At 38.0% G+C, this 26,163-nt stretch overlaps 1 protein-coding gene across 3 annotated transcripts; it reads left to right on the top strand.

The window, feature by feature from the left end:
* The first annotated feature begins 579 nt into the window (after positions 1–579).
* Positions 580–24,661, top strand: LOC117322893. Of its 3 annotated transcripts, XM_033877835.1 has the most exons (10): positions 580–727; positions 3,281–3,417; positions 7,103–7,244; positions 8,898–9,019; positions 9,459–9,569; positions 10,858–10,903; positions 12,726–12,786; positions 17,299–17,389; positions 23,670–23,854; positions 23,895–24,661. In XM_033877835.1, exons 1-9 carry the CDS (start codon positions 625–627, stop codon positions 23,814–23,816), a joined length of 960 nt encoding a protein of 319 aa, XP_033733726.1. In that variant the 5' UTR covers positions 580–624; the 3' UTR covers positions 23,817–23,854; positions 23,895–24,661. The 3 variants fall into 3 exon arrangements, with proteins under 3 accessions (XP_033733726.1, XP_033733725.1, XP_033733727.1); XM_033877834.1 differs by having other exon boundaries at positions 23,670–24,661; XM_033877836.1 differs by lacking the exon at positions 580–727 and adding an exon at positions 2,083–2,105 and having other exon boundaries at positions 23,670–24,661.
* Positions 24,662–26,163: the final 1,502 nt, after the last annotated feature.

The raw sequence follows: 26,163 nt of genomic DNA, 5'->3' as shown, positions 1-26,163 counted from the left end.
GCATTTTGAATATTACATTCATTTTGAAAATAAAGTGTTAATATTTGTGATTTTATCACCCGTTGCTATCTATATCAATTTATAAAATTTGATCATCCATCCTGTACAGCAGTCCATCTTTTAATTGATAAGAAGGATACAGATCTAATGCATGTCAAATATCAGCAAAATATCTTGATTGCCCATGTTAAAGGGAGATAATTAAGTATTTTGGTGTGATCAATAAGTTTAATACAATAAAGATATATATACTATATATTAAGTATTAACAGATTGAAACAAAACAACAATTTAATACATCACAATCACTTTTATTATGCTATTGTAAGAACGGATTTCACACAATAATTTTGAATAAACCTAGGCCTAGTATTCGGAAATCCTAGTATTTGAATTTTGGATTCTTTCAATCATTTTAATGTATCAAATGATACCCCAATCCGAAAACTGTTACACAGATAAGCGTGCAACTTTTGAAAATGTATGAAAAAATCTTCTTGTTTTATCGGATAATCATGTTCCGGAAAATTACAGCCCATACTTGCTTCTAAAATTAAGATTAGTCTATCTCTTCCTGTCTAACTGTGCACACGTTTTTCGTAATACGAGGTGTCAAATATAAATATGGATTCAATAAAAGCCATACAGGAGTTCAAAAAACTCGTTTCTAACGTCGAAAAAAATTCGGTTAAGGAATTCCTAGCATGGATCCAGTGTAATATCGAAGGTAAGAACAGATGACATTGTAGTCTGAACACGTGCTGGCCTAGTTTCAGTTTGTGCCCCCAGTTTGTGTGTGGACTGATGAGCCTTGCACAGTGCAGACATAATATTTCCTTTACCACTATATAGCTAGTGGCAGGGCAGCCAGTAGACCCTTGATACTAGGTAATGTTTTTGACTCATTTGACTCTTTTGATTGAAGAGAATTATGATTATTTCATGTCGTAATGGAAACGCATTTGACTTTTGACATAAATGTGATAAATATGATTTGACCAATCAAATTTCTGAAAAACAGTGTTTATACATATTATAAAGTCAAATCTGGTCAAACCAGTGGTCCTGTTTTGTACTTTAGACACTTGTGAGCACAACGACATGGCTATTTTGTGCAATACATGCGATACAAATGAACTAGAATCTAATTATGTCCCCTTGAAACATTCATTTTTCGTATGTTTTGGTGTAATTTACAAACAGCTTAACAAAGTACATGTCAACAGCAAGTCCCGCGGTTTATAACACATACGAAAAGTTCATCATGTTAGTTCTCTTAAATTGCACCATAGAATTAGAAGGAATTGATAGGCCTATAAAATATCACTGTCTTGACTGGTTACTGGTTAGCTGTTTAGATGTCTAACATGGGAACATGCTGGGCCTTTAATCTGTGAAGTAATTAATTCTTCACACTCTTGACACTAATCATCCGCATGGCTCTCCTTCAGTTGTATTGCCCCTTGAATGTCTGAGAGGAATTTATCAACCTCATTATCTACAGCAGGTGGGAACACCAATCTGGGGGCTCCTGGGATGTCCTATCTATATTACACAAGGTCAACATCTACTTGTCGCTGATTGTTTTTCTAAGTATTATGTTTATTATTTTTGTTACAATTATGTTGCTCTTGTGAGTGCCACTGCAGGTTTCTGTATAAAAGGGACAAGAGCAAAACTGGAGGGGGAGTTTGAGTTTAATATGCCTAGGTGTAGCTTTGCTGGATTTTACTGGATAATCCTTAAATATGAGAGTGGTACCCCCGGTGTTGCGAGTAACTCTGTAAACTGTTACGATGTCATTTGAATGCTGATGTTGCTGAATACAGATAACTTGGAACTGTTCTTCGGTGTTGAATTGTGTTTTCTTGACAACCCACTCTACTTTTTCTCTAACCTTTGATAATGTAGCAGATGTCTGATGCTATACCTCTAAGACACCTACCGAGGGCTGCAGGACTTTGATTCAATTTATTTGACAGCACCAGCAGTTTTCGCTACAATATCTATGCTATGTCCTATAAAAGGTCTTTGACTAAATAAGCGTGCTAAACACCTATGGGTCAACTGGATGTCCTGAGTGCAGTGGAATACAAAGTTATGAAGTAAAAACCAATTTAACGTTACAGCAGTTTTCGTTATTATAACTATACATATATATATATGTTCATGGTATTTTCAGCTATTTGGTGATGGGGGTTATTAGAATGCCAAACATATTGCTACAGCTGTCTAATAAATATAGGCCATATTTCTTTTGGCTACTCTTTGTTACCATGTTAATTGTATGATATAAAATCAATCTTAAATCGATGATTGATCATTTTTTTACCAATTCAGAGCACAAAAACATGTAAAACACGGTCACCAATAGAACTGCAGGTTCAATTAAGGTTCAAATATCTGTGTAAAAACCAAATATACCGTTTTAATTATAACTAAATGTGGAAAAAATCATCAAATTCAGCACATCATGAGATGGGTTGTTGAAATCACCTGTTATCTATGACCTTAATAATGGTACACTTGCCTGTTGTTCATCCAGGTCACACAGGGGTCAGATAGGCTTGATTTTTTATAAAGTCTTTTTTCTCAATAACCAAGAGGCCCAGTGACTCGATATTGTGTCTGTAGCATGCTGGAGTCAAGGGCTACGAAGTTTGTTCCAATGAATGACCTTGACCTACATTTCAAGGTTACAGGGGTCAGATAGGCTTGATTTTTTATAAGGTCTTTTTTCTCAATAACCAATTGCAAGAGGCCCAGTGACTCGATATTGTGTCTAGCATGCTGGAGTCAAGGGCTACCAAGTTTGTTCAAATGAATGACCTTGACCTACATTTCAAGGGTACAGGGGTCAAATAGGCTGAAATATTTAAACAACTTCTTCTCTATAACCAAGAGGCCCAGGGACTTGATTTTTGGGTCCATGGCATGCTAGCCATGAAATGAAGGATAGGAAGTTTGTTGAGATGAATTACCTTGACCATGCATATGATGTAAGCTTGAAATAGGTAAATTGGCCAAAATATTTAGAAGACACCTTTCTCTATATTAAATGCTAGGCTTTGAGATCTTATGTCTGGTCTCTGACACACTTGTTATAGTATATCAAAATCAAAGAGATACAAATGAAATAAATAGGAAAGGAAAAATGTACAGACATGTTCAAACTTACAAAAACCATTAAACATACATAAAGGTGGGTGCTAAGATCCTCTGTGATATCTTTTACATTTATTCAATGTAGCAATTGAGATCCTTTAATCATGCTCCACAGATGTGTATGATGCCAATAATTGTCCAAAACAGAACTCGGACGTCATGCTGGACTCAATACGAGAGGAGATGAGGGAAATGTTGCCTGTCAATGCCACATCTCCCACAGAACGTATCCTAACACCTGTGTCTGGACCTGTAAGTATATAGTCTGGACCTGTAAGTATATAGTCTGGACCTGTAAGTATATAGTCTGGACCTGTAAGTATATAGTCTGTACTTGTAAATATATAGTCTGGACCTGTAAATATATAGTCTGTATACGTACCTGTAAGTATATAGTCTGTACCTGTAAATATATAGTCTGGACCTTTAAATATATATTCTGTATATGTACCTGTAAGTATATAAAGTCTGGCCCTGTATGTATATAGTCTGGACCTGTAAGTATATAGTCTGGACCTGTAAGTATATAGTCTGGACCTGTAAGTATATAGTCTGGACCTGTAAATATATAGTCTGGCCCTGTAAGTATATATAGTCTGGCCCTGTAAGTATATAGCCTGGCCCTGTAAATATATATAGTCTGGCCCTGTAAGTATATAGTCTGTACCTGTAAGTATATAGTTTGGACCTGTAAGTATTTAGTCTGGACCTGTAAGTATATATAGTCTGGCCCTGTAAATATATAGTCTGGACCTGTACGTATATATAGTCTGGCCCTGTAAGTATATATAGTCTGGCCCTGTAAGTATATAGTCTGGACCTGTAAATATATAGTCTGGACCTGTAAGTATATAGTCTGGACCTGTAAGTATATATAGTCTGGCCCTGTAAGTATATATAGTCTGGCCCTGTAAGTATATAGCCTGGCCCTGTAAATATATATAGTCTGGCCCTGTAAGTATATAGTCTGGACCTGTAAGTATATATAGTCTGGCCATGTAAGTATATATAGTCTGGCCCTGTAAGTATATATAGTCTGGCCCTGTAAGTATATAGCCTGGACCTGTAAGTATATAGTCTGTACCTGTAAGTATATAGTCTGGACCTGTAAGTATATAGTCTAGACCTGTAAGTATATAGTCTGGACCTGTAAGTATATAGTCTTGACCTGTAAGTATATAGTCTTGACCTGTAAGTATATAGTCTGGACCTGTAAATATATAGTCTGGCCTTGTAAGTATATAGTCTGGCCCTGTAAGTATATAGTCTGTACCTGTAAGTATATATAGTCTGGACCTGTAAGTATTTAGTCTGGACCTGTAAGTATATATAGTCTGGCCCTGTAAGTATATAGTCTGGACCTGTAAGTATAAAGTCTGTACCTGTAAATATATAGTCTGGACCTGTAAGTATATATAGTCTGGCCCTGTAAGTATATATAGTCTGGCCCTGTAAGTATATCGTCTGGGCCTGTAAGTATATAGTCTGGACCTGTAAGTATATAGTCTGGACCTGTAAGTATATAGTCTGGACCTGTAAGTATATAGTCTAGACCTGTAAGTATATAGTCTGGACCTGTAAATATATAGTCTTGACCTGTAAATATGTAGTCTGGACCTGTAAATATATAGACTGGACCTGTAAATATATAGTCTGGAGCTGTAAGTATATAGTCTGGACCTGTAAGTATATAGTCTAGACCTGTAAGTATATAGTCTGGACCTGTAAGTATATATAGTCTGGACCTGTAAGTATATAGTCTGGACCTGTAAGTATATAGTCTGGACCTGTAAATATATAGTCTGGCCCTGTAAGTATATAGTCTGGACATGTAAGTATATAGTCTGGACCTGTAAATATATAGTCTGGACCTGTAAATATATAGTCTGGACCTGTAAGTATATAGTCTGGACCTGTAAGTATATATAGTCTGGACCTGTAAATATATAGTCTGGACCTGTTAGTATATATAGTTTGGCCCTGTAAGTATATAGTCTGGACCTGTAAGTATATAGTCTAGACCTGTAAGTATATAGTCTGGACCTGTAAGTGTATAGTCTGGACCTGTAAGTATATAGTCTAGACCTGTAAGTATATAGTCTGGACCTGTAAATATATAGTCTGGACCTGTAAGTATATAGTCTAGACCTGTAAGTATATAGTCTGGACCTGTAAGTATATAGTCTGGACCTGTAAGTATATAGTCTGGACCTGTAAGTATATATAGTCTGGCCCTGTAAGTATATATAGTCTGGACCTGTAAGTATATAGTCTGGACCTGTAAGTATAAAGTCTGGACCTGTAAGTATATAGTCTGGACCTGTAAGTATATAGTCTAGACCTGTAAGTATATAGTCTGGACCTGTAAGTATATATAGTCTGGACCTGTAAGTATATAGTCTGGACCTGTAGATATATATTCTCGACTTGTTAGTATATAGATGTTTATGTAGTATTTGTTTGTGTTTGTGACATGTATAATCATTCCTTTTTTCTGTTCACCAAAATTATTTCCATGAATATTCTTCTGTAAATTTTTATGAAGGACAATAATGATTATATATACGGTATGGATATCATAAGGAAGAAAAGTGGCACATACTAAAACTAGGTCACTGTACATGTGACCTCCAGCCTCAATTAAGGAAAAGTAGACTGGAACATCTCTCTGAAATTTTGTTTTTATTTGGGATCATCAAACTTTGTATGTGGCTTCATCTAGTGGAATTGGAGCAATACAAACCAGAAGAAGGTCACTGAAGTATACTATGTATGGCAAGGCTGTAAGGCATACAAGGCTGTATGGCAAGGCTGTATGGCAAGGCTGTAAGGCAAGGCTGTATGGCAAGGCTGTATGGCAAGGCTGTAAGGCAAGGCTGTATGGCAAGTCTGTATGGCAAGGCTGTATGGCAAGGCTGTATGGCAAGGCTATATGGCAAGGCTGTATGGCAAGGCTGTATGGCAAGGCTGTAAGGCAAGGCTGTATGGCAAGGCTGTAAGGCAAGGCTGTATGGCAAGGCTGTATGGCAAGGCTGTAAGGCAAGGCTGTATGGCAAGTCTGTATGGCAAGGCTGTATGGCAAGGCTATATGGCAAGGCTGTATGGCAAGGCTGTAAGGCAAGGCTGTATGGCAAGTCTGTATGGCAAGGCTGTATGGCAAGGCTGTATGGCAAGTCTGTTTGGCAAAGTTGTATGGCTGTAAGTCAAGGCTAAATGGCAAAGCTGTTTGGCAAGGCTGTTTTGCAAAGCTGTATGGCAAAGCTGTATGGCTGTATGGAAAGGCCTTTATGGCAAAGCTGTTTGACAAAGCTGTATGGCAAAGTTGTTTGGCTGTATGGCAAGGCTGTATGGCAAGGCTGTATGGCAAGGCTGTTTTGCAAAGCTGTATGGCAAAGCTGTATGGCTGTATGGAAAGGCCTTTATGGCAAAGCTGTTTGACAAAGCTGTATGGCAAAGTTGTTTGGCTGTATGGCAAGGCTGTATGGCAAAGCTGTTTGACAAAGCTGTATGGCTGTAAGGCAAGGCTGTATGGCAAGGCTGTATGGCAAGGCTGTTTTGCAAAGCTGTATGGCAAAGCTGTATGGCTGTATGGAAAGGCCTTTATGGCAAAGCTGTTTGACAAAGCTGTATGGCAAAGTTGTTTGGCTGTATGGCAAAGCTGTTTGACAAAGCTGTATGGCAAAGTTGTTTGGCTGTATGGCAAGGCTGTATGGCAAAGCTGTTTGACAAAGCTGTATGGCAAAGTTGTTTGGCTGTTTGGCAAGGCTGTATGGCAGAGCTGTTTGACAAAGCTGTATGGCTGTAAGGCAAGACTGTATGACAATGCTGTACATATAGTCCTACCTGAAAACATTCTCTTCTCCAATCTTAACTGACAGGAAATGGGATGACCCTCAATGCTGCTTCCGTTATTTTAAATCTGTTTTATGATTTTCAGAATTCAGACTGTGATCCCAGCACTACTGTACATGTGGATGCATTCCTGTATGATGATGATGTCATTGACAGTCTGTGTGATGATGGGAAGATGAGTAGGAACTATTGTCAGCAGTGTGGCTCCAAGGAGATCAGTCCACTAAGTTCGTACAAAATGATTTAGGGCCCTGAAATTTGTTTTGTAGTCCATTAAGTTTGTACTGATAGCTTAAATGTGTATATCAGAAAGTTTTCCCTCTAGAAACTTATAGGGCAGTAAAAACTTGTTTATAGCAAACTACATATTTTTAATCACCTTTACCTGTGTCAGTTTACATTCAACATTCCTCAGAAATCTTTGTACAATGTGCCATTTTCAATAAAATTTTGTAGAAACCTTCTATGGCCAAAGGTTAAGCAAATTATGAATCATATTTGACTTCATTAAAATTCCCTGGCTGGGGCCTGACGGAAGGGGCAAGGCCCAGATATGGTACATGTAGAAAGAAATACCCTTTATATATAACCTCTGGCATTAACAAATGATCAAACACCAGGCTATCTTCAGATTGATTGGTTCTTTATTTACAATAAGACCTTCACCACATAAAACATGGGCATAGTGCATTGACTGGAACATACAATATATTTACACGACAAAAATACACTACATGACAACAGTTACATTTGTATGTTATATAGTCAAAGATACATTCATGTGGAGACAGACTTACCGAGGTCAGTCTTCTGTATATGGATGTGAACTGTCTGATGGCATGATAGGGAATGAACTTAGAGTTGGGGACGGGAATAATTTGTGTAGGGAATGGGACTATAAGTCAGTACGACACTCTCATCAAAACCAATCTGGTTAAAATCAGTTGTTACATGGCGACGTTTACTACGTACTAGGCCTGAACAGAGGTAGTACGTAGTCAATGTGTTATAGCTGATTTTAATCAGATTGCATCAAACCAAACCTTTCACACATGATGACAATCAACATAAGTCCTTGTGGGACACACATGTGGTTGGCACATATGTGAATCGAGTGCCCAAGATCTTCAAAAATTGTGAATTTCATGACCCAGGGGATCTCATGTTTCCCCATGGGGAGGATCAGGACCTATACCTTCCTATTATAGTTTATTTAAGGAAATCATATTTGTGAGTGTCATTGGTTTAATTTCCATTGGAATTGAATCAAACTTGATTATAATTAACAGTTTGGGATGGCATTTTGATGGTATGAACATATCAGTGTAATTGACCCAAGGGGATTATTGGTGAGGTTGAAAAAAAATCAAATTTAATAAATCTTCTTCTCAATACCCACATATGAGAGAATCATATATATAAACTATTGACATTAACTTTAATCGAGAAACAAGATATATCAACTTATATTAAGCACGCAAGTGGCCTTACTATGGGAAGAAACCGGAGTACCCATAGAAAACCTATGTGATTGGGCAGGTAACCCCCCCTCAACCCCAACCCCCACCCCCAACCCCCTCCCACCTACCTTTTTGCATTTGAATGGGGAATCAAACCCCAGCCACTGTTACCACTGTGCCAATGAGCCATTTATCTTCTTCATAAATAGTTTGATCTTAAGGTGCTGTACCAAATAACAATTTTATGACCATGGCTTGTCACGTTTCGTAAAGAGAGGAAACCCTACTATGGTTTATATTTGAAAATGGCCAATGGGTCTCTTGTCTGCTTAAAACAAGACTGGAATAGATATAATATTTCTGACAATTATTGTATTTAAATTTTTATGTTTTTAAGATAGACATTTGATTGTTTTTCAGCTTTTATAACCCACTCTGCGTCTGTAAAACAGATTAAATACATGTTCCGTCATCTTCTGCCAGACCTTGGTGGGAAAGCTGTGCTCGATGTTGGATCTAGGACGGGCGCAGTACTTTACGGAGTAAGAATGTTCATTCGGTGATCATGTACTCAGTTTGATGTCGGAATATGGCTAATTTAGAGAAATATTTTTTTGTAACAATTGGAACTAATTTCTTGAAAATAGCTTAAACAATTGTATAATCGTGATTTATGTGAACAGAGAACAAGGTTATAGATATGTGTGGATTAACTAACATAAGGGTATCCCGGATGTCAACTGAACCCATTTTCATACCATTAAAATATAATTTTTTTTGTTGCATCTTATTTCTGTCTGTTTAACCTTCATGTAACTGGATAGTTACACAATTTCAACACCAACACAATAAATTGTACAAAGACATCTGAATGATCTGGATATAGATCTACCAGTATCTAAACTGTCATTTAAAATTGTGCTCTGTTTAAAAGATTTGAAATATGTCTTCTATTGGATCATTTTAACTTTATCTTTGTAGGCATATCTATACAGTGATGCGAGTAGAATAGTTGGTGTGGAATTGGACAAAAAGTTTTGTGAACTACAGCAAAAGATGGTGGAAAAATACAAGTTCTCGGATAGGATAGAGGTATGTTGCAGGCCTTTCTCTACTTCCAGCTGCTTTTAGATATTTCAAGCTTTATCAAAAGTTATCAACCCTTCCTCTAATGTGTACCCTCCAATATTCCAAACCTTTGTCCTCTTGTGATGAGAGCTTCTTTTCCAAGAAGGAAAAATATTATAAGTACAAAGTTGTGAACTGTACTTAAGTGTATTTGTTAACTATACAACTAGGTGTCACAGAAAACACAATGAGGATGAAATCTTGAGAATGATTGAATTTCTTTGTTCAGTTTGGTGTCAAGCTCATCTAACAGAGTTTTGGGATACCCAAGAGAACAATTAAACTGTGCCCCTCTCTTCACATCTAATCATAATTTGAGGGACCATTCAGCTAATGCCATGGTGCTGTATCCATCCAAACTGTAACTGAATATTGTATATTGTCTATCTCAAATAAATGGAGACAAAATGATGGGATCAGCATTCAAGATCACAGTGGTCGAATTTGTTCAAACATTCAAACAACTTCTTTTCACATATTACATTATTCACAGTTGCCAGGTACTGACCGTATGCCGGTGGTTTTTCTCCGGGTTCTCCGGCTTTCCTCCACCTCCAAACCTGGCACGTCCTTAAATGACCCTGGCTGTTAATAGGACGTTAAACAAAAACAAACCAAACAAACCAAACTTTTCACATATGAAATTGCAAATGACTATGATATTTTAGCTGGTAGGTTTATGAGATGGAGCTCTACAAAGTTTGCCAAAAAATGACCTTGGCCTGTATTCAAGCTTAAGTTTATTGAAACATTCTAACGACTTCTTCTATCAAGCAAAAAGGCCTAGAATAATGTTTTCCTGGCTTGGATCTCCACAAAATTTGCAAAAAGAAATTACCTTGACCTATATTCAAGGTCACTGGGGTCATATTTGTTAAAACATACATATACATTTATATATAAAGTTCTTTTGAATAACTGAAAGACGGAGAATCATGATTACCAGATGAGTGATGCAGGCCCATTTGGCCTCTTGTTTTATGATGACTAAAATATTAGGTGAACAATGCAGAGCCCCTTTTTTTGTTTAAATTTTGTCCTTGTTTGGTCGATTTGAGATGAAATAATGTTTTATTTTAATGTGTTATAGATGATGGTTTAAGTTGTACAATTTTTACGTTCTGTGTTTTGTAATGCAGATGTACAGCTTTAAGTTTGGTGTAAATATGTATTCTGTTTTCTATTTATTCTGACTGTCTCAATGTAAAAGTATTAACTTCTTAACTTTGTAAGCTTTTCTGTCTCTTGGTAGATTTTGCACCAAAATGTGAGGGATTATGTACAGTACCTGAAAGATTGTAAGTATAGACCCTGGTTCACAAAACATAGAGTAGCCAGTATGATTCAGCTTGTATAGGACTGAAAAGAAATGGAATTTCCTCCCTGTTTGTTTTACTAAAGTTGTTTGAAATTTTTTTTTACTCAATTAAAAAGGATATCAGACATATCAGGCAGGTTTCATGGAGACGGAATAGATTATCCCTCCAAACCATTCAGTAGAGTTACTGACAAAAGACTTAATATCAGTATACAGTTTGATGATATTTAAAAGGAACTTGAAGCATGTAAAACATTTTGGAAACCATGTTTAGTTTGCCTGGCCTGTCTTCAACTTTTTCATTCAAACAACTTCTTCTCAATAACAAAGAGTCCCAGAGACTTGATATTGAGCCTGTAGACAAGATGGGGTGAAAGGTTTCCAAGTTTGTTAAATTGAATGACCTTGACTTATATTCTGGGTCATAGAGGTAAGATTTATTTAAAATCATTAAACAAGTTCTTTTGAAAATTAAAAGGCTTAGAATGATAACATTTGGCCAGTGATTGCAGTTATATGGCTACCAACATAGGGTGTTGATATTCAATTGAACAAACTTGGTAGTCTGGCCTTTACCCTTTTATTAACGTATTTTCAAGGTCACAGAAGTCAAAGATGTTTAAAATCATTGAACAACTTCTTAATAACCAAAAGACCTGGGGTATTCCATAGAATATGTTTGTTGCCAACTGCATTCATATATAATTATGTATCTATGTATATAATGTTTTGCTATATACAGTATATCTGGAAATCAAACCCTCAACAATGAGCTATCAATGACTTCTACAGTACAAAACAAATTCATAATTATTAACAAATGTTTCACCTTAGAACCCACTTCTCAGATATATTCCAGGTGAACTATATAGGCCTATTGAATCTCTTGTTAGCTCATCTAGTCCAAAGGGCTGGTTAGCGTATGCCATGGTACAGCATCCGTCGTCTGTCAACATTTTCTTTGAATCCCTACTATTCCTGAATGCCTGAATGGATTTTGATGAAATTTGGTCTGGAGCATTATGGGGCAAAGAAGATTTAACATTGTATAATCAGAGGATTTGGCTCCCCTGATGCGGGAGGGGCGGGGCCCAATAGGGGAAATTCAGTTAAATAATTTAAACTGCTACTAGTCCTGAATGCTTGAATGTATTATCATGAATGATCTGAAGCACCATTGGGCAAATGTGATCTAATGTTGTGTAAACAGAGGGTATGGCTCCCAGGGGGCCAGAGAGGCAGGGCCCAATAGCAGATATTGAGTTAAATCCTTGAGATCCCACCCCATAACCATATATAGCATTGCTGGACATCAAGAGATAAACACAATCCTGTTACAGATATAGGTCCTGGGGACTTAGTTTCTTTGATATATCTTTAAAACCATTGAGATCCCCACCCTATAACCATAAATTGCATTGTTGGGCATAAAGAGATAAACACAATCATGATGCAAAAATAGGCCCTGGGGTCTTGCCCCACCACTAGGGACTTAATTTCTTTGATATATCTTTGAAACCATTGGGATCCACATTCTTATTGGGCATAAAGAGATAAACACAATCAGGATGTAAAAATAGGCCCTGGGGTCTTGCCCCACCATTAAGATCCTAACCCCATAACCATATATAGCATTGTTTGATATCAACAAATATAGGTATTAACAAATAGAACATGAACATTATTTTGACGTTCGGTCAAACCAACCAGGTGAGCGATACAGGCCCTCTGGGCCTCTTGTTTTGATATGATACTACCCCTATGTTATAGCAGATATTACAATAGGAGTCTTTTATTTTCAGTTGATGTTATAATCCTGAATAATGTTTTTGAATTCTTCATGAACATCAAAGTTCAGAGACAGTAAGTTGTGTATTTGTTTTACCCCTACCGATGTGTATTTGTTTTACCCCTACTGATGTGTATTTGTTTTACCCCTACTGATGTGTATTTGTTTTACCCCTACTGATGTGTATTTGTTTTACCCCTACCGATGTGTATTTGTTTTACCCCTACCGATGTGTATTTGTTTTACCCCTACTGATGTGTAGTTGTTTTACCCCTACTGATGTGTACTTGTTTTACCCCTACTAATGTGTATTTGTTTTACCCCTACTGATGTGTATTTGTTTTACCCCTACTGATGCGTATTTGTTTTACCCCTACTGATGTGTAGTTGTTTTACCCCTACTGATGCGTATTTGTTTTACCCCTACCGATGTGTATTTGTTTTACCCCTACTGATGCGTATTTGTTTTACCCCTACTGATGCGTATTTGTTTTACCCCTATTGATGCGTATTTGTTTTACCCCTACCGATGTGTATTTGTTTTACCCCTACTGATGCGTATTTGTTTTACCCCTACTGGTGTGTATTTGTTTTACCCCTACTGATGTATTTGTTTTACCCCTACCGATGTGTATTTGTTTTACCCCTACTGATGTGTATTTGTTTTACCCCTACTGATGTGTATTTGTTTGACCCCTACCGATGTGTATTTGTTTTACCCCTACCGATGTGTATTTGTTTTACCCCTACCGATGTGTATTTGTTTTACCCCTACTGATGTGTATTTGTTTTATCCCTACTGATGTGTATTTGTTTTACCCCTACCGATGTGTATTTGTTTTACCCCTACCGATGTGTATTTGTTTTACCCCTACTGTTGTGTATTTGTTTGACCCCTACTGATGTGTATTTGTTTGACCCCTACTGATGTATATTTGTTTGACCCCTACTGATGTGTATTTGTTTTACCCCTACTGATGTGTATTTGTTTTACCCCTACCGATGTGTATTTGTTTTACCCCTACTGTTGTGTATTTGTTTGACCCCTACTGTTGTGTATTTGTTTGACCCCTACTGTTGTGTATTTGTTTGACCCCTACTGTTGTGTATTTGTTTGACCCCTACTGGTGTGTATTTGTTTTACCCCTACTGATGTGTATTTGTTTTACCCCTCTACTGATGTGTATTTGTTTTACCCCTACTGATGTGTATTTGTTTTACCACTACTGATGTGTATTTGTTTTACCCCTACTGATGTGTATTTGTTTTACCCCTACTGATGTGTACTTGTTTTACCCCTACTGTTGTGTATTTGTTTGACCCCTACTGATGTGTATTTGTTTTACCCCTACCGATGTGTATTTGTTTTACCCCTCTACTGATGTGTATTTGTTTTACCCCTACTGATGTGTACTTGTTTTACCCCTACTGATGTGTATTTGTTTTACCCCTACTGATGTGTATTTGTTTTACCCCTACTGATGTGTATTTGTTTTACCACTACTGATGTGTACTTGTTTTACCCCTACTGATGTGTATTTGTTTGACCCCTACTGATGTGTATTTGTTTTACCCCTAATGATATGTATTTGTTTGACCCCTACTGATGTGTATTTGTTTTACCCCTACTGATGTGTATTTGTTTTACCCCTACTGTTGTGTATTTGTTTGACCCCTACTGATGTGTATTTGTTTTACCCCTACCGATGTGTATTTGTTTTACCCCTCTACTGATGTGTATTTGTTTTACCCCTACTGATGTGTACTTGTTTTACCCCTACTGATGTGTATTTGTTTTACCCCTACTGTTGTGTATTTGTTTGACCCCTACTGATGTGTATTTGTTTGACCCCTACTGATGTGTATTTGTTTTACCCCTACTGATGTGTATTTGTTTTACCCCTACCGATGTGTATTTGTTTTACCCCTACTGTTGTGTATTTGTTTGACCCCTACTGTTGTGTATTTGTTTGACCCCTACTGTTGTGTATTTGTTTGACCCCTACCGATGTGTATTTGTTTTACCCCTCTACTGATGTGTATTTGTTTTACCCCTACTGATGTGTACTTGTTTTACCCCTACTGATGTGTATTTGTTTTACCCCTACTGATGTGTATTTGTTTTACCCCTACTGATGTGTAGTTGTTTTACCCCTCTACTGATGTGTATTTGTTTTACCCCTACTGATGTGTACTTGTTTTACCCCTACTGTTGTGTATTTGTTTTACCCCTACTGATGTGTATTTGTTTTACCCCTACTGATGTGTAGTTGTTTTACCCCTACTGATGTGTATTTGTTTTACCCCTCTACTGGTGTGTATTTACCCCTACTGATATGTATTTGTTTTACCCCTACTGTTGTGTATTTGTTTTACCCCTACTGTTGTGTATTTGTTTTACCCCTACTGATGTGTATTTGTTTTACCCCTACTGATGTATTTGTTTTACCCCTACTGATGTGTATTTGTTTTACCCCTACTGATGTGTACTTGTTTTACCCCTACTGGTGTGTATTTGTTTTACCCCTACTGTTGTGTATTTGTTTGACCCCTACCGATGTGTATTTGTTTTACCCCTACTGATGTGTATTTGTTTTACCCCTACTGATGTGTAGTTGTTTTACCCCTACTGATGTGTATTTGTTTTACCCCTCTACTGATGTGTATTTGTTTTACCCCTCTACTGATGTGTATTTGTTTTACCCCTACTGATGTGTATTTGTTTTACCCCTCTACTGATGTGTATTTGTTTTACCCCTACTGATGTGTATTTGTTTTACCCCTACTGTTGTGTATTTGTTTGACCCCTACTGATGTGTATTTGTTTTACCCCTACTGATGTGTATTTGTTTTACCCCTACTGATGTGTTTTGTTTTACCCCTACTGATGTGTATTTGTTTTATCCCTACTGATGTGTATTTGTTTTATCCCTACTGATGTGTATTTGTTTGACCCCTACCGATGTGTATTTGTTTTATCCCTACTGATGTGTATTTGTTTGACCCCTACCGATGTGTATTTGTTTTACCCCTACTGATGTGTATTTGTTTGACCCCTACTGTTGTGTATTTGTTTTACCCCTACTGGTGTGTATTTGTTTTACCCCTACTGATGTATTTGTTTTACCCCTACCGATGTGTATTTGTTTTACCCCTACTGATGTGTATTTGTTTTACCCCTACTGATGTGTATTTGTTTTACCCCTACTGGTGTGTATTTGTTTTACCCCTACTGGTGTGTATTTGTTTTACCCCTACTGATGTATTTGTTTTACCCCTACCGATGTGTATTTGTTTTACCCCTACTGGTGTGTATTTGTTTTACCCCTACTGATGTGTATTTGTTTTACCCCTACTGATGTATTTGTTTTACCCCTACTGATGTGTATTTGTTTTACCCCTACTGATGTATATTTGTTTTACCCCTACCGATGTGTATTTGTTTTACCCCTACTGGTGTGTATTTGTTTTACCCCTACTGTTGTGTATTTGTTTTACCCCTACTGATGTATTTGTTTTACCCCTACCGATGTGTATTTGTTTTACCCCTACTGATGTGTATTTGTTTTACCCCTACTGATGTGTATTTGTTTTACCCCTACTGGTGTGTATTTGTTTTACCCCTACTGATGTATTTGTTTTACCCCTACCGATGTGTATTTGTTTTACCCCTACTGATGTGTATTTGTTTTACCCCTACTGATGTGTATTTGTTTTACCCCTACTGATGTGTACTTGTTTTACCCCTACTGTTGTGTATTTGTTTGACCCCTACCGATGTGTATTTGTTTTACCCCTACTGATGTGTATTTGTTTTACCCCTACTGATGCGTATTTGTTTTACCCCTACTGTTGTGTATTTGTTTTACCCCTACTGGTGTGTATTTGTTTTACCCCTACTGATGTGTATTTGTTTTACCCCTACCGATGTGTATTTGTTTTACCCCTACTGATGTATTTGTTTTACCCCTACTGATGTGTATTTGTTTTACCCCTACTGGTGTGTATTTGTTTTACCCCTACTGATGTGTACTTGTTTTACCCCTACTGATGCGTATTTGTTTTACCCCTACTGTTGTGTATTTGTTTTACCCCTACTGATGTGTATTTGTTTTACCCCTACTGATGTGTATTTGTTTTACCCCTATCACCTACTGTTGTGTATTTGTTTTACCCCTACTGATGTGTATTTGTTTTACCCCTACTGATGTGTATTTGTTTGACCCCTACTGATGTGTATTTGTTTTACCCCTACTGATATGTATGAGCAGACATTTCAGGATACCCAGTGACTTCATTCAAATACCTTGTACTAGAAGAGACTTCAGAAGAAACCTGTCCAAGTTTGAAGTTAACATGTAGCCTCACCTAACTTTCTTAGTACAAACATCCTGTGATACCAGTGTGCTTTGTTGCTAGTATGTATTTCAATTGAAAGGCAAATTGAATCACGATTAATTTTAATTGATGCTAAAGATTTAAACTAACATATCCAGGTACATTTTAGTAACTTCAGTAACTGTATACTTAAATTGTATCTTTTCAATAAACTTGTCTTAACTATAATCATCAACTATTTTCAACAGAGTTTGGCAATCACTGTATAAACACATAAAGAAACCAGGAACAATGCTGATCACCATCCCAGATGTACAGGAAAGTCTAGACAATATACAGGTACGTCGGTGTAGTGTGTATACTGACCAGTATTATCTGTGAGGTACGTCGGTGTAGTCTGTATACTGACCAGTATTATCTGTGAGGTACGTCGGTGTAGTGTGTATACTGACCAGTATTATCTGTGGAGTCATCGGTGTAGTGTGTATACTGACCAGTCTTGTCTGTTAGGTACGTCGGTGTAGTGTGTATACTGACCAGTATTATCTGTGAGGTACGTCGGTGTAGTCTGTATACTGACCAGTATTATCTGTGGGGTACGTCGGTGTAGTCTGTATACTGACCAGTATTATCTGTGTGGTACGTCGGTGTAGTCTGTATACTGACCAGTATTATCTGTTAGGTACGTCGGTGTAGTGTGTATACTGACCAGTATTATCTGTGGAGTACGTCGGTGTAGTGTGTATACTGACCAGTCTTGTCTGTTAGGTACGTTGGTGTAGTGTGTATACTGACCAGTATTATCTGTGAGGTACGTCGGTGTAGTCTGTATACTGACCAGTATTATCTGTGAGGTACGTCGGTGTAGTGTGTATACTGACCAGTATTATCTGTGGAGTACGTCGGTGTAGTGTGTATACTGACCAGTCTTGTCTGTTAGGTACGTCGGTGTAGTGTGTATACTGACCAGTATTATCTGTGAGGTACGTCGGTGTAGTCTGTATACTGACCAGTATTATCTGTGAGGTACGTCGGTGTAGTGTGTATACTGACCAGTATTATCTGTGGAGTACGTCGGTGTAGTGTGTATACTGACCAGTCTTGTCTGTTAGGTACGTCGGTGTAGTGTGTATACTGACCAGTATTATCTGTGAGGTACGTCGGTGTAGTCTGTATACTGACCAGTATTATCTGTGAGGTACGTCGGTGTAGTGTGTATACTGACCAGTATTATCTGTGAGGTACGTCGGTGTAGTGTGTATACTGACCAGTCTTGTCTGTTAGGTACGTCGGTGTAGTCTGTATACTGACCAGTATTACCTGTGAGGTACGTCGGTGAAGTCTGTATACTGACCAGTATTATCTGTGAGGTACGTCATTGTAGTCTGTATAATGACCAGTATTATCTGTGAGGTACGTCGGTGTAGTCTGTGTACTGACCAGTATTATCTGTGAGGTACGTCGGTGTAGTCTGTATACTGACCAGTATTATCTGTGAGGTACGTCGGTGTAGTCTGTATACTGACCAGTATTATCTGTGAGGTACGTCAGTGTAGTCTGTATACTGACCAGTATTATCTGTGAGGTACGTCGGTGTAGTCTGTATACTGATCAGTATTATCTGAGGTACGTCGGTGTAGTCTGTATACTGACCAGTATTATCTGTGTGGTACGTCGGTGTAGTCTGTATACTGACCAGTATTATCTGTGAGGTACGTCGGTGTAGTGTGTATACTGACCAGTATTATCTGTGGAGTACGTCGATGTAGTCTGTATACTGACCAGTATTATCTGTGAGGTACCTCGGTGTAGCCTGTATACTGACCAGTATTATCTGTGAGGTACGTCGATGTAGTCTGTATACTGACCAGTATTATCTGTGGAGTATGTCGGTGTAGTCTGTATACTGACCAGTATTATCTGTTAGGTACGTCTGTGTAGTCTGTATACTGACCAGTATTATCTGTGGAGTACGTCGGTGTAGTCTGTATACTGACCAGTATTATCTGTGAGGTACGTCGATGTAGTCTGTGTACTGACCAGTATTATCTGTGAGGTACGTCGGTGTAGTCTGTATACTGACCAGTATTATCTGTGAGGTACGTCGATGTAGTCTGTGTACTGACCAGTATTATCTGTGAGGTACGTCGGTGTAGTCTGTATACTGACCAGTATTATCTGTGAGGTACGTCGGTGTAGTCTGTATACTGACCAGTATTATCTGTGAGGTACGTCGGTGTAGTCTGTATACTGACCAGTATTATCTGTGGAGTACGTCGGTGTAGTCTGTATACTGACCAGTATTGTCTGTTAGGTACGTCGGTGTAGTGTGTATACTGACCAGTATTATCTGTGAGGTACGTCGGTGTAGTCTGTATACTGACCAGTATTATCTGTGAGGTACGTCGGTGTAGTGTGTATACTGACCAGTATTATCTGTGGAGTCATCGGTGTAGTGTGTATACTGACCAGTCTTGTCTGTTAGGTACGTCGGTGTAGTGTGTATACTGACCAGTATTATCTGTGAGGTACGTCGGTGTAGTCTGTATACTGACCAGTATTATCTGTGGGGTACGTCGGTGTAGTCTGTATACTGACCAGTATTATCTGTGTGGTACGTCGGTGTAGTCTGTATACTGACCAGTATTATCTGTTAGGTACGTCGGTGTAGTGTGTATACTGACCAGTATTATCTGTGGAGTACGTCGGTGTAGTGTGTATACTGACCAGTCTTGTCTGTTAGGTACGTTGGTGTAGTGTGTATACTGACCAGTATTATCTGTGAGGTACGTCGGTGTAGTCTGTATACTGACCAGTATTATCTGTGAGGTACGTCGGTGTAGTGTGTATACTGACCAGTATTATCTGTGGAGTACGTCGGTGTAGTGTGTATACTGACCAGTCTTGTCTGTTAGGTACGTCGGTGTAGTGTGTATACTGACCAGTATTATCTGTGAGGTACGTCGGTGTAGTCTGTATACTGACCAGTATTATCTGTGAGGTACGTCGGTGTAGTGTGTATACTGACCAGTATTATCTGTGGAGTACGTCGGTGTAGTGTGTATACTGACCAGTCTTGTCTGTTAGGTACGTCGGTGTAGTGTGTATACTGACCAGTATTATCTGTGAGGTACGTCGGTGTAGTCTGTATACTGACCAGTATTATCTGTGAGGTACGTCGGTGTAGTGTGTATACTGACCAGTATTATCTGTGAGGTACGTCGGTGTAGTGTGTATACTGACCAGTCTTGTCTGTTAGGTACGTCGGTGTAGTCTGTATACTGACCAGTATTACCTGTGAGGTACGTCGGTGAAGTCTGTATACTGACCAGTATTATCTGTGAGGTACGTCATTGTAGTCTGTATAATGACCAGTATTATCTGTGAGGTACGTCGGTGTAGTCTGTGTACTGACCAGTATTATCTGTGAGGTACGTCGGTGTAGTGTGTATACTGACCAGTATTATCTGTGAGGTACGTCGGTGTAGTCTGTATACTGACCAGTATTATCTGTGAGGTACGTCAGTGTAGTCTGTATACTGACCAGTATTATCTGTGAGGTACGTCGGTGTAGTCTGTATACTGATCAGTATTATCTGAGGTACGTCGGTGTAGTCTGTATACTGACCAGTATTATCTGTGTGGTACGTCGGTGTAGTCTGTATACTGACCAGTATTATCTGTGAGGTACGTCGGTGTAGTGTGTATACTGACCAGTATTATCTGTGGAGTACATCGATGTAGTCTGTATACTGACCAGTATTATCTGTGAGGTACCTCGGTGTAGCCTGTATACTGACCAGTATTATCTGTGAGGTACGTCGATGTAGTCTGTATACTGACCAGTATTACCTGTGGAGTATGTCGGTGTAGTCTGTATACTGACCAGTATTATCTGTTAGGTACGTCTGTGTAGTCTGTATACTGACCAGTATTATCTGTGGAGTACGTCGGTGTAGTCTGTATACTGACCAGTATTATCTGTGAGGTACGTCGATGTAGTCTGTGTACTGACCAGTATTATCTGTGAGGTACGTCGGTGTAGTCTGTATACTGACCAGTATTATCTGTGAGGTACGTCGATGTAGTCTGTGTACTGACCAGTATTATCTGTGAGGTACGTCGGTGTAGTCTGTATACTGACCAGTATTATCTGTGAGGTACGTCGGTGTAGTCTGTATACTGACCAGTATTATCTGTGAGGTACGTCGGTGTAGTCTGTATACTGACCAGTATTATCTGTGGAGTACGTCGGTGTAGTCTGTATACTGACCAGTATTGTCTGTTAGGTACGTCGGTGTAGTCTGTATACTGACCAGTATTATCTGTGAGGTACGTCGATGTAGTCGGTATACTGACCAGTATTGTCTGTGGGGTACGTCGATGTTGTCAGTATACTGACCAGTATTATCTGTGGGGTACGTCGGTGTAGTCTGTGTACTGACCAGTATTATCTGTGTGGTACGTCGATGTAGTCAGTATACTGACCAGTATTATCTGTTGGGTACGTCGGTGTAGTCTGTGTACCGACCAGTATTATCTGTGAGGTACGTCGGTGTAGTCTGTATACTGACCAGTATTATCTGTGAGGTACGTCGATGTAGTCAGTATACTGACCAGTATTGTCTGTTAGGTACGTCGGTGTAGTCTGTATACTGACCAGTATTATCTGTGAGGTACGTCGATGTAGTCTGTGTACTGACCAGTATTATCTGTGAGGTACGTCGGTGTAGTGTGTATACTGACCAGTATTATCTGTGAGGTACGTCGGTGTAGTGTGTATACTGACCAGTATTATCTGTGAGGTACGTCGGTGTAGTGTGTATACTGACCAGTATTATCTGTGAGGTACGTCGGTGTAGTCTGTGTACTGACCAGTATTATCTGTGAGGTACGTCGGTGTAGTCTGTATACTGACCAGTATTATCTGTGAGGTACGTCGGTGTAGTGTGTATACTGACCAGTATTATCTGTGAGGTACGTCGGTGTAGTGTGTATACTGACCAGTATTATCTGTGAGGTACGTCGGTGTAGTCTGTATACTGACCAGTATTATCTGTGAGGTACGTCGGTGTAGTCTGTATACTGACCAGTATTATCTGTGAGGTACGTCGGTGTAGTCTGTATACTGACCAGTATTGTCTGTTAGGTACGTCGGCGTAGTCTGTATACTGACCAGTATTATCTGAGTATATTCTGAGTAATATTACATTTCTATCTGTGAAAATCATCATTTGACTGAATTAGTTTATGTACAGATCATCAATACTGTTAGATATAGTTTAGACTCTTTTGTTATCGTCCTTGCAACTGTAACCATCTTCTTTAAAGTCATTAAAATGTTTTAAAAAATCAATTGGAAAATAATGATTGTCAGGTGAAATATTTAAAAAAAATAAAAGTCTTTCCTTTCATTACGGGGGCCGCGGTGGTCGAATGGTTAATGTGTCCCGACACTTTAACACTAGCCCTCCACCTCTGGGTTGCGAGCTCGAAACCTACGTGGGGCAGTTGCCAGGTACTGACCGTAGGCCGGTGGTTTTTCTCCGGGTACTCCTGCTTTCCTCCACCTCCAAAACCTGGCACGTCCTTAAATGACCCTGGCTGTTAATAGGACGTTAAACAAAAACAAACCAAACCAAACCTTTCATTACAACACAAATTACATCAGCAGGTTTCCCTTGATGTCTTATTGAGCATTATTAAATTTTGGACTGACAGAATTAAAAAAATGGCCAATAGGTAACCATCTGATTTTGACTGTTGAAGTTTTTAAGGCTGTCTCCTATATGTCCTCTGTGGAATACTCTTATTATTACACATGTAAATACTCTTATTATTGCACATGTAAATACTCTTATTATTACACATGTAAATACTCTTATTATTACACATGTAAATACTCTTATTATTACACATGTAAATACTCTTATTATTACACATGTAAATACTCTTATTATTACACATGTAAATACTCTTATTATTACACATGTAAATACTCTTATTATTACACATTCCTCTTGATATCTAGTATTAGTTGAAATTTATTTGATTTAACTATTTCTCCGAATGTATTTGATTGATTCTTCAGATTACATATGAAGGTTCCACATGTTTTCGAATGGTATACAGGAAAGATGAGAAAAGATCAGTTTTACTAAGCCCCAATAAAGATCAGTGTTACTAAGCCCCAATAAAGATCAGTGTTACTAAGCCCCGATAAAGATCAGTGTTACTAAGCCCCAATAAAGATCAGTGTTACTAAGCCCCGATAAAGATCAGTGTTACTAAGCCCCGATAAAGATCAGTCAATGGTGGGCACCAACATCCCTCTGATTCTTGTTAGAAATTGTTCTACTCCAAAATAACAACGAATACCAGTATTATAATTGATACCCAAAGTTGATTAAATGAGTGTGAAATATCACAAAAATATAGATTTTTTATGGCTACTCCTAAAAAACTAGGACATCAAAAATCAATTTATATCTGCTTTTAGCAACAGAGATCCTCTTGTCTAAATTATTAGAACTTTAAAAGAATGAATATGTGTTGTACTACTAGGTATGGTTAAAATTGCATAAATACAATGTGTTTTTCTTCATTTTGACATTATCAGATGGATTTAAATCTGTCAAGATGGCTGAAGGAGGTTGATGTGAAGGAGGTGTGCAAACAAGCAAATCTTCTACTGTACGGTCAGGAGGATCCAGATGATGAAGAACTCTCTTCAATTCACCTCTACGAAGTCCTACCCAGAACTTAAAACTATCAATATATTTGTTAGTTAATCAATAAGCAGACATCACTGTATCAATCCATGTTAGTTAATCAATAAGCAGACATCACTGTATCAATCCATCTAAATGACCATATTCAGCATGACATGCATACTTTATACTTCTTGTGATAACACTACTGTGATTAGGCAAACTTCACCATACCTAAATATCACAAAAAAACCCCGATATTTCTGGCATATCAAGATATTGTTAGGTCACCTGAGATGAAGTCTTTTATCCAGTGGCGTCTGTCATAAACAATTTACATTTTTGACGTCTTCTCAATAACCAAGAGGGTCAAGATATTAGGCCAGTAGCATGCTGGGATGAAAGGCTACAAAATTTGTTCAAATCAATGGTCACAGAGGTCAAATGTGTTACTTATTTTATCAGTTTCTCAATAACCAAGAGGCCCAATTGAATGACCTTGATTTACCTTCAAAGTCACACTGGTCAGATGTGTATAATTCTTAATTTTGAATAACAAAATCAACAGCTATTACCTTTAAGGCCCATGTGTCTCGTTTTCATGTATTTTTGCTGTATATCTTTTATCCCAACAAGTCATACTGAACATCATTTTATACCTTACCTGTGATATTATGGTTATTAAGTGTAATTTAATGAAGAGCTCTAACTGAGCTAGAGTGAGAGTCCGAGTGTGTGATGCTCAGTTGTTTCTCCTAATACATATGTGTAGTGCTCAATGTTGAGGATTATCCATTTCAAAGTGGGTTTCAGTGTGGAAAAATAAACTAAAATTGCACTGCCTGTTTTGCTCTACTTTGTTTTATTTAGTGAATTGAGAAATAAACATTTTACAATTTGATTCTAACAAATCTGTTATCTTTACCTTGAGGGTCAAGTGAGTTATGCTGTGGTGCAGCATTTGTCGTCTGTCCATTGTCTGTCCTGCATCACCTTTTCCATTAAAATAAGTTCTTCTCATTAACCCAGAGGCCCAGAACCATTATATTTGGCTGATAGGTTACTGGGATGGAGTCCTTCAAGGGTTCAAGTTTATTAAAACATTAATAGGAATTCTACAGGTTATCCAAAAGGCCTAGAATCATGATATTTAATTGGTTGGTGTCAAGTTTGCAAAAAATGGTCTTTCCTTGACCCATATAATAGGTCACTGGGGTCAAATTTGCCAAAACCTTTAAACAGTTTCTTCTGGATAATAAAAGGGTCTAGAAGCATGATGTTTGACAGATAGCATGTTACAATGAAGCTTAACAAAGTTTGCAAAGGAAAATGACCTTGAGCTTTAAGATCGAAGAGGTCAAATCTGTTGAAACATTTCAACGACTTCTTCAGGTTAATCAAAACGCTTTATTTAGAATAATGACATTTTGGCTGATAGGTTTCTGGGATGGAGCCCCTCAAGGTTTGTGAAAAAGAAATGACCTTGACCTGTATTCAATATCACAGGGGTCAAATTAGTTCAAATATACAAAAGATTTCTGATTAACTGAAGGCCTATCATCAAGTTCTTTTGATTAAACTAGAACTGTCATCCTGAGGATTACTAATACCCACCACAGATCAGGCCAATATTTATTCAGCTAGTTCACCTTAATATCAAATTTAGTTGAAATAGGGTAGTATCTAAATTTCAACCAATAAGAGGCCACTATTTGCTTTAGCATGGTTGTCATGGCAACAAAGCCTATAGAGTGATGTTCAGCATCCCCTAATACCTCTGTGTAACAAATTTGTTCGAAATCTGCTAATATCTAAATTATGACTGATCAGAAGTCAGGATTGCCTTGCCATTGTATAATTAGGGTAAAGGGAAATCCTCCGGGACGTATTTGGTGACCTTATACCCCCCCACCTTTGAACATGTATCTCTAGTCCTCTACAAATAGGTACATACAAAGTACATGTATGTACTATTTGTATTATGTTATCATGACGTATACATGCTACATGTATCTATTCTGTCTGTTATCATGACGTATACATGCTACATGTATCTATTCTGTCTGTTATCATGATGTATACAAGCTACATGTATCTATTCTGTCTGTTATCATGACGTATACATGTTACATGTATCTATTGTCTTATCATGACGTATACAAGCTACATGTATCTATTCTGTCTGTTATCATGACGTATACATGTTACATGTATCTATTGTCGTATCATGATGTATACACGCTACATGTATCTATTCTGTCTGTTATCATGATGTATACAAGCTACATGTATCTATTCTGTCTGTTATCATGACGTATACATGTTACATGTATCTATTGTCTTATCATGACGTATACAAGCTACATGTATCTATTCTGTCTGTTATCATGACGTATACATGTT

Source organism: Pecten maximus, chromosome 3 (genome assembly GCF_902652985.1).
Source record: "Pecten maximus chromosome 3, xPecMax1.1, whole genome shotgun sequence".
In the NCBI taxonomy this organism is placed as follows: Eukaryota; Metazoa; Mollusca; class Bivalvia; order Pectinida; family Pectinidae; genus Pecten; species Pecten maximus.
This window is presented reverse-complemented; position numbering and strand designations above follow the sequence as displayed.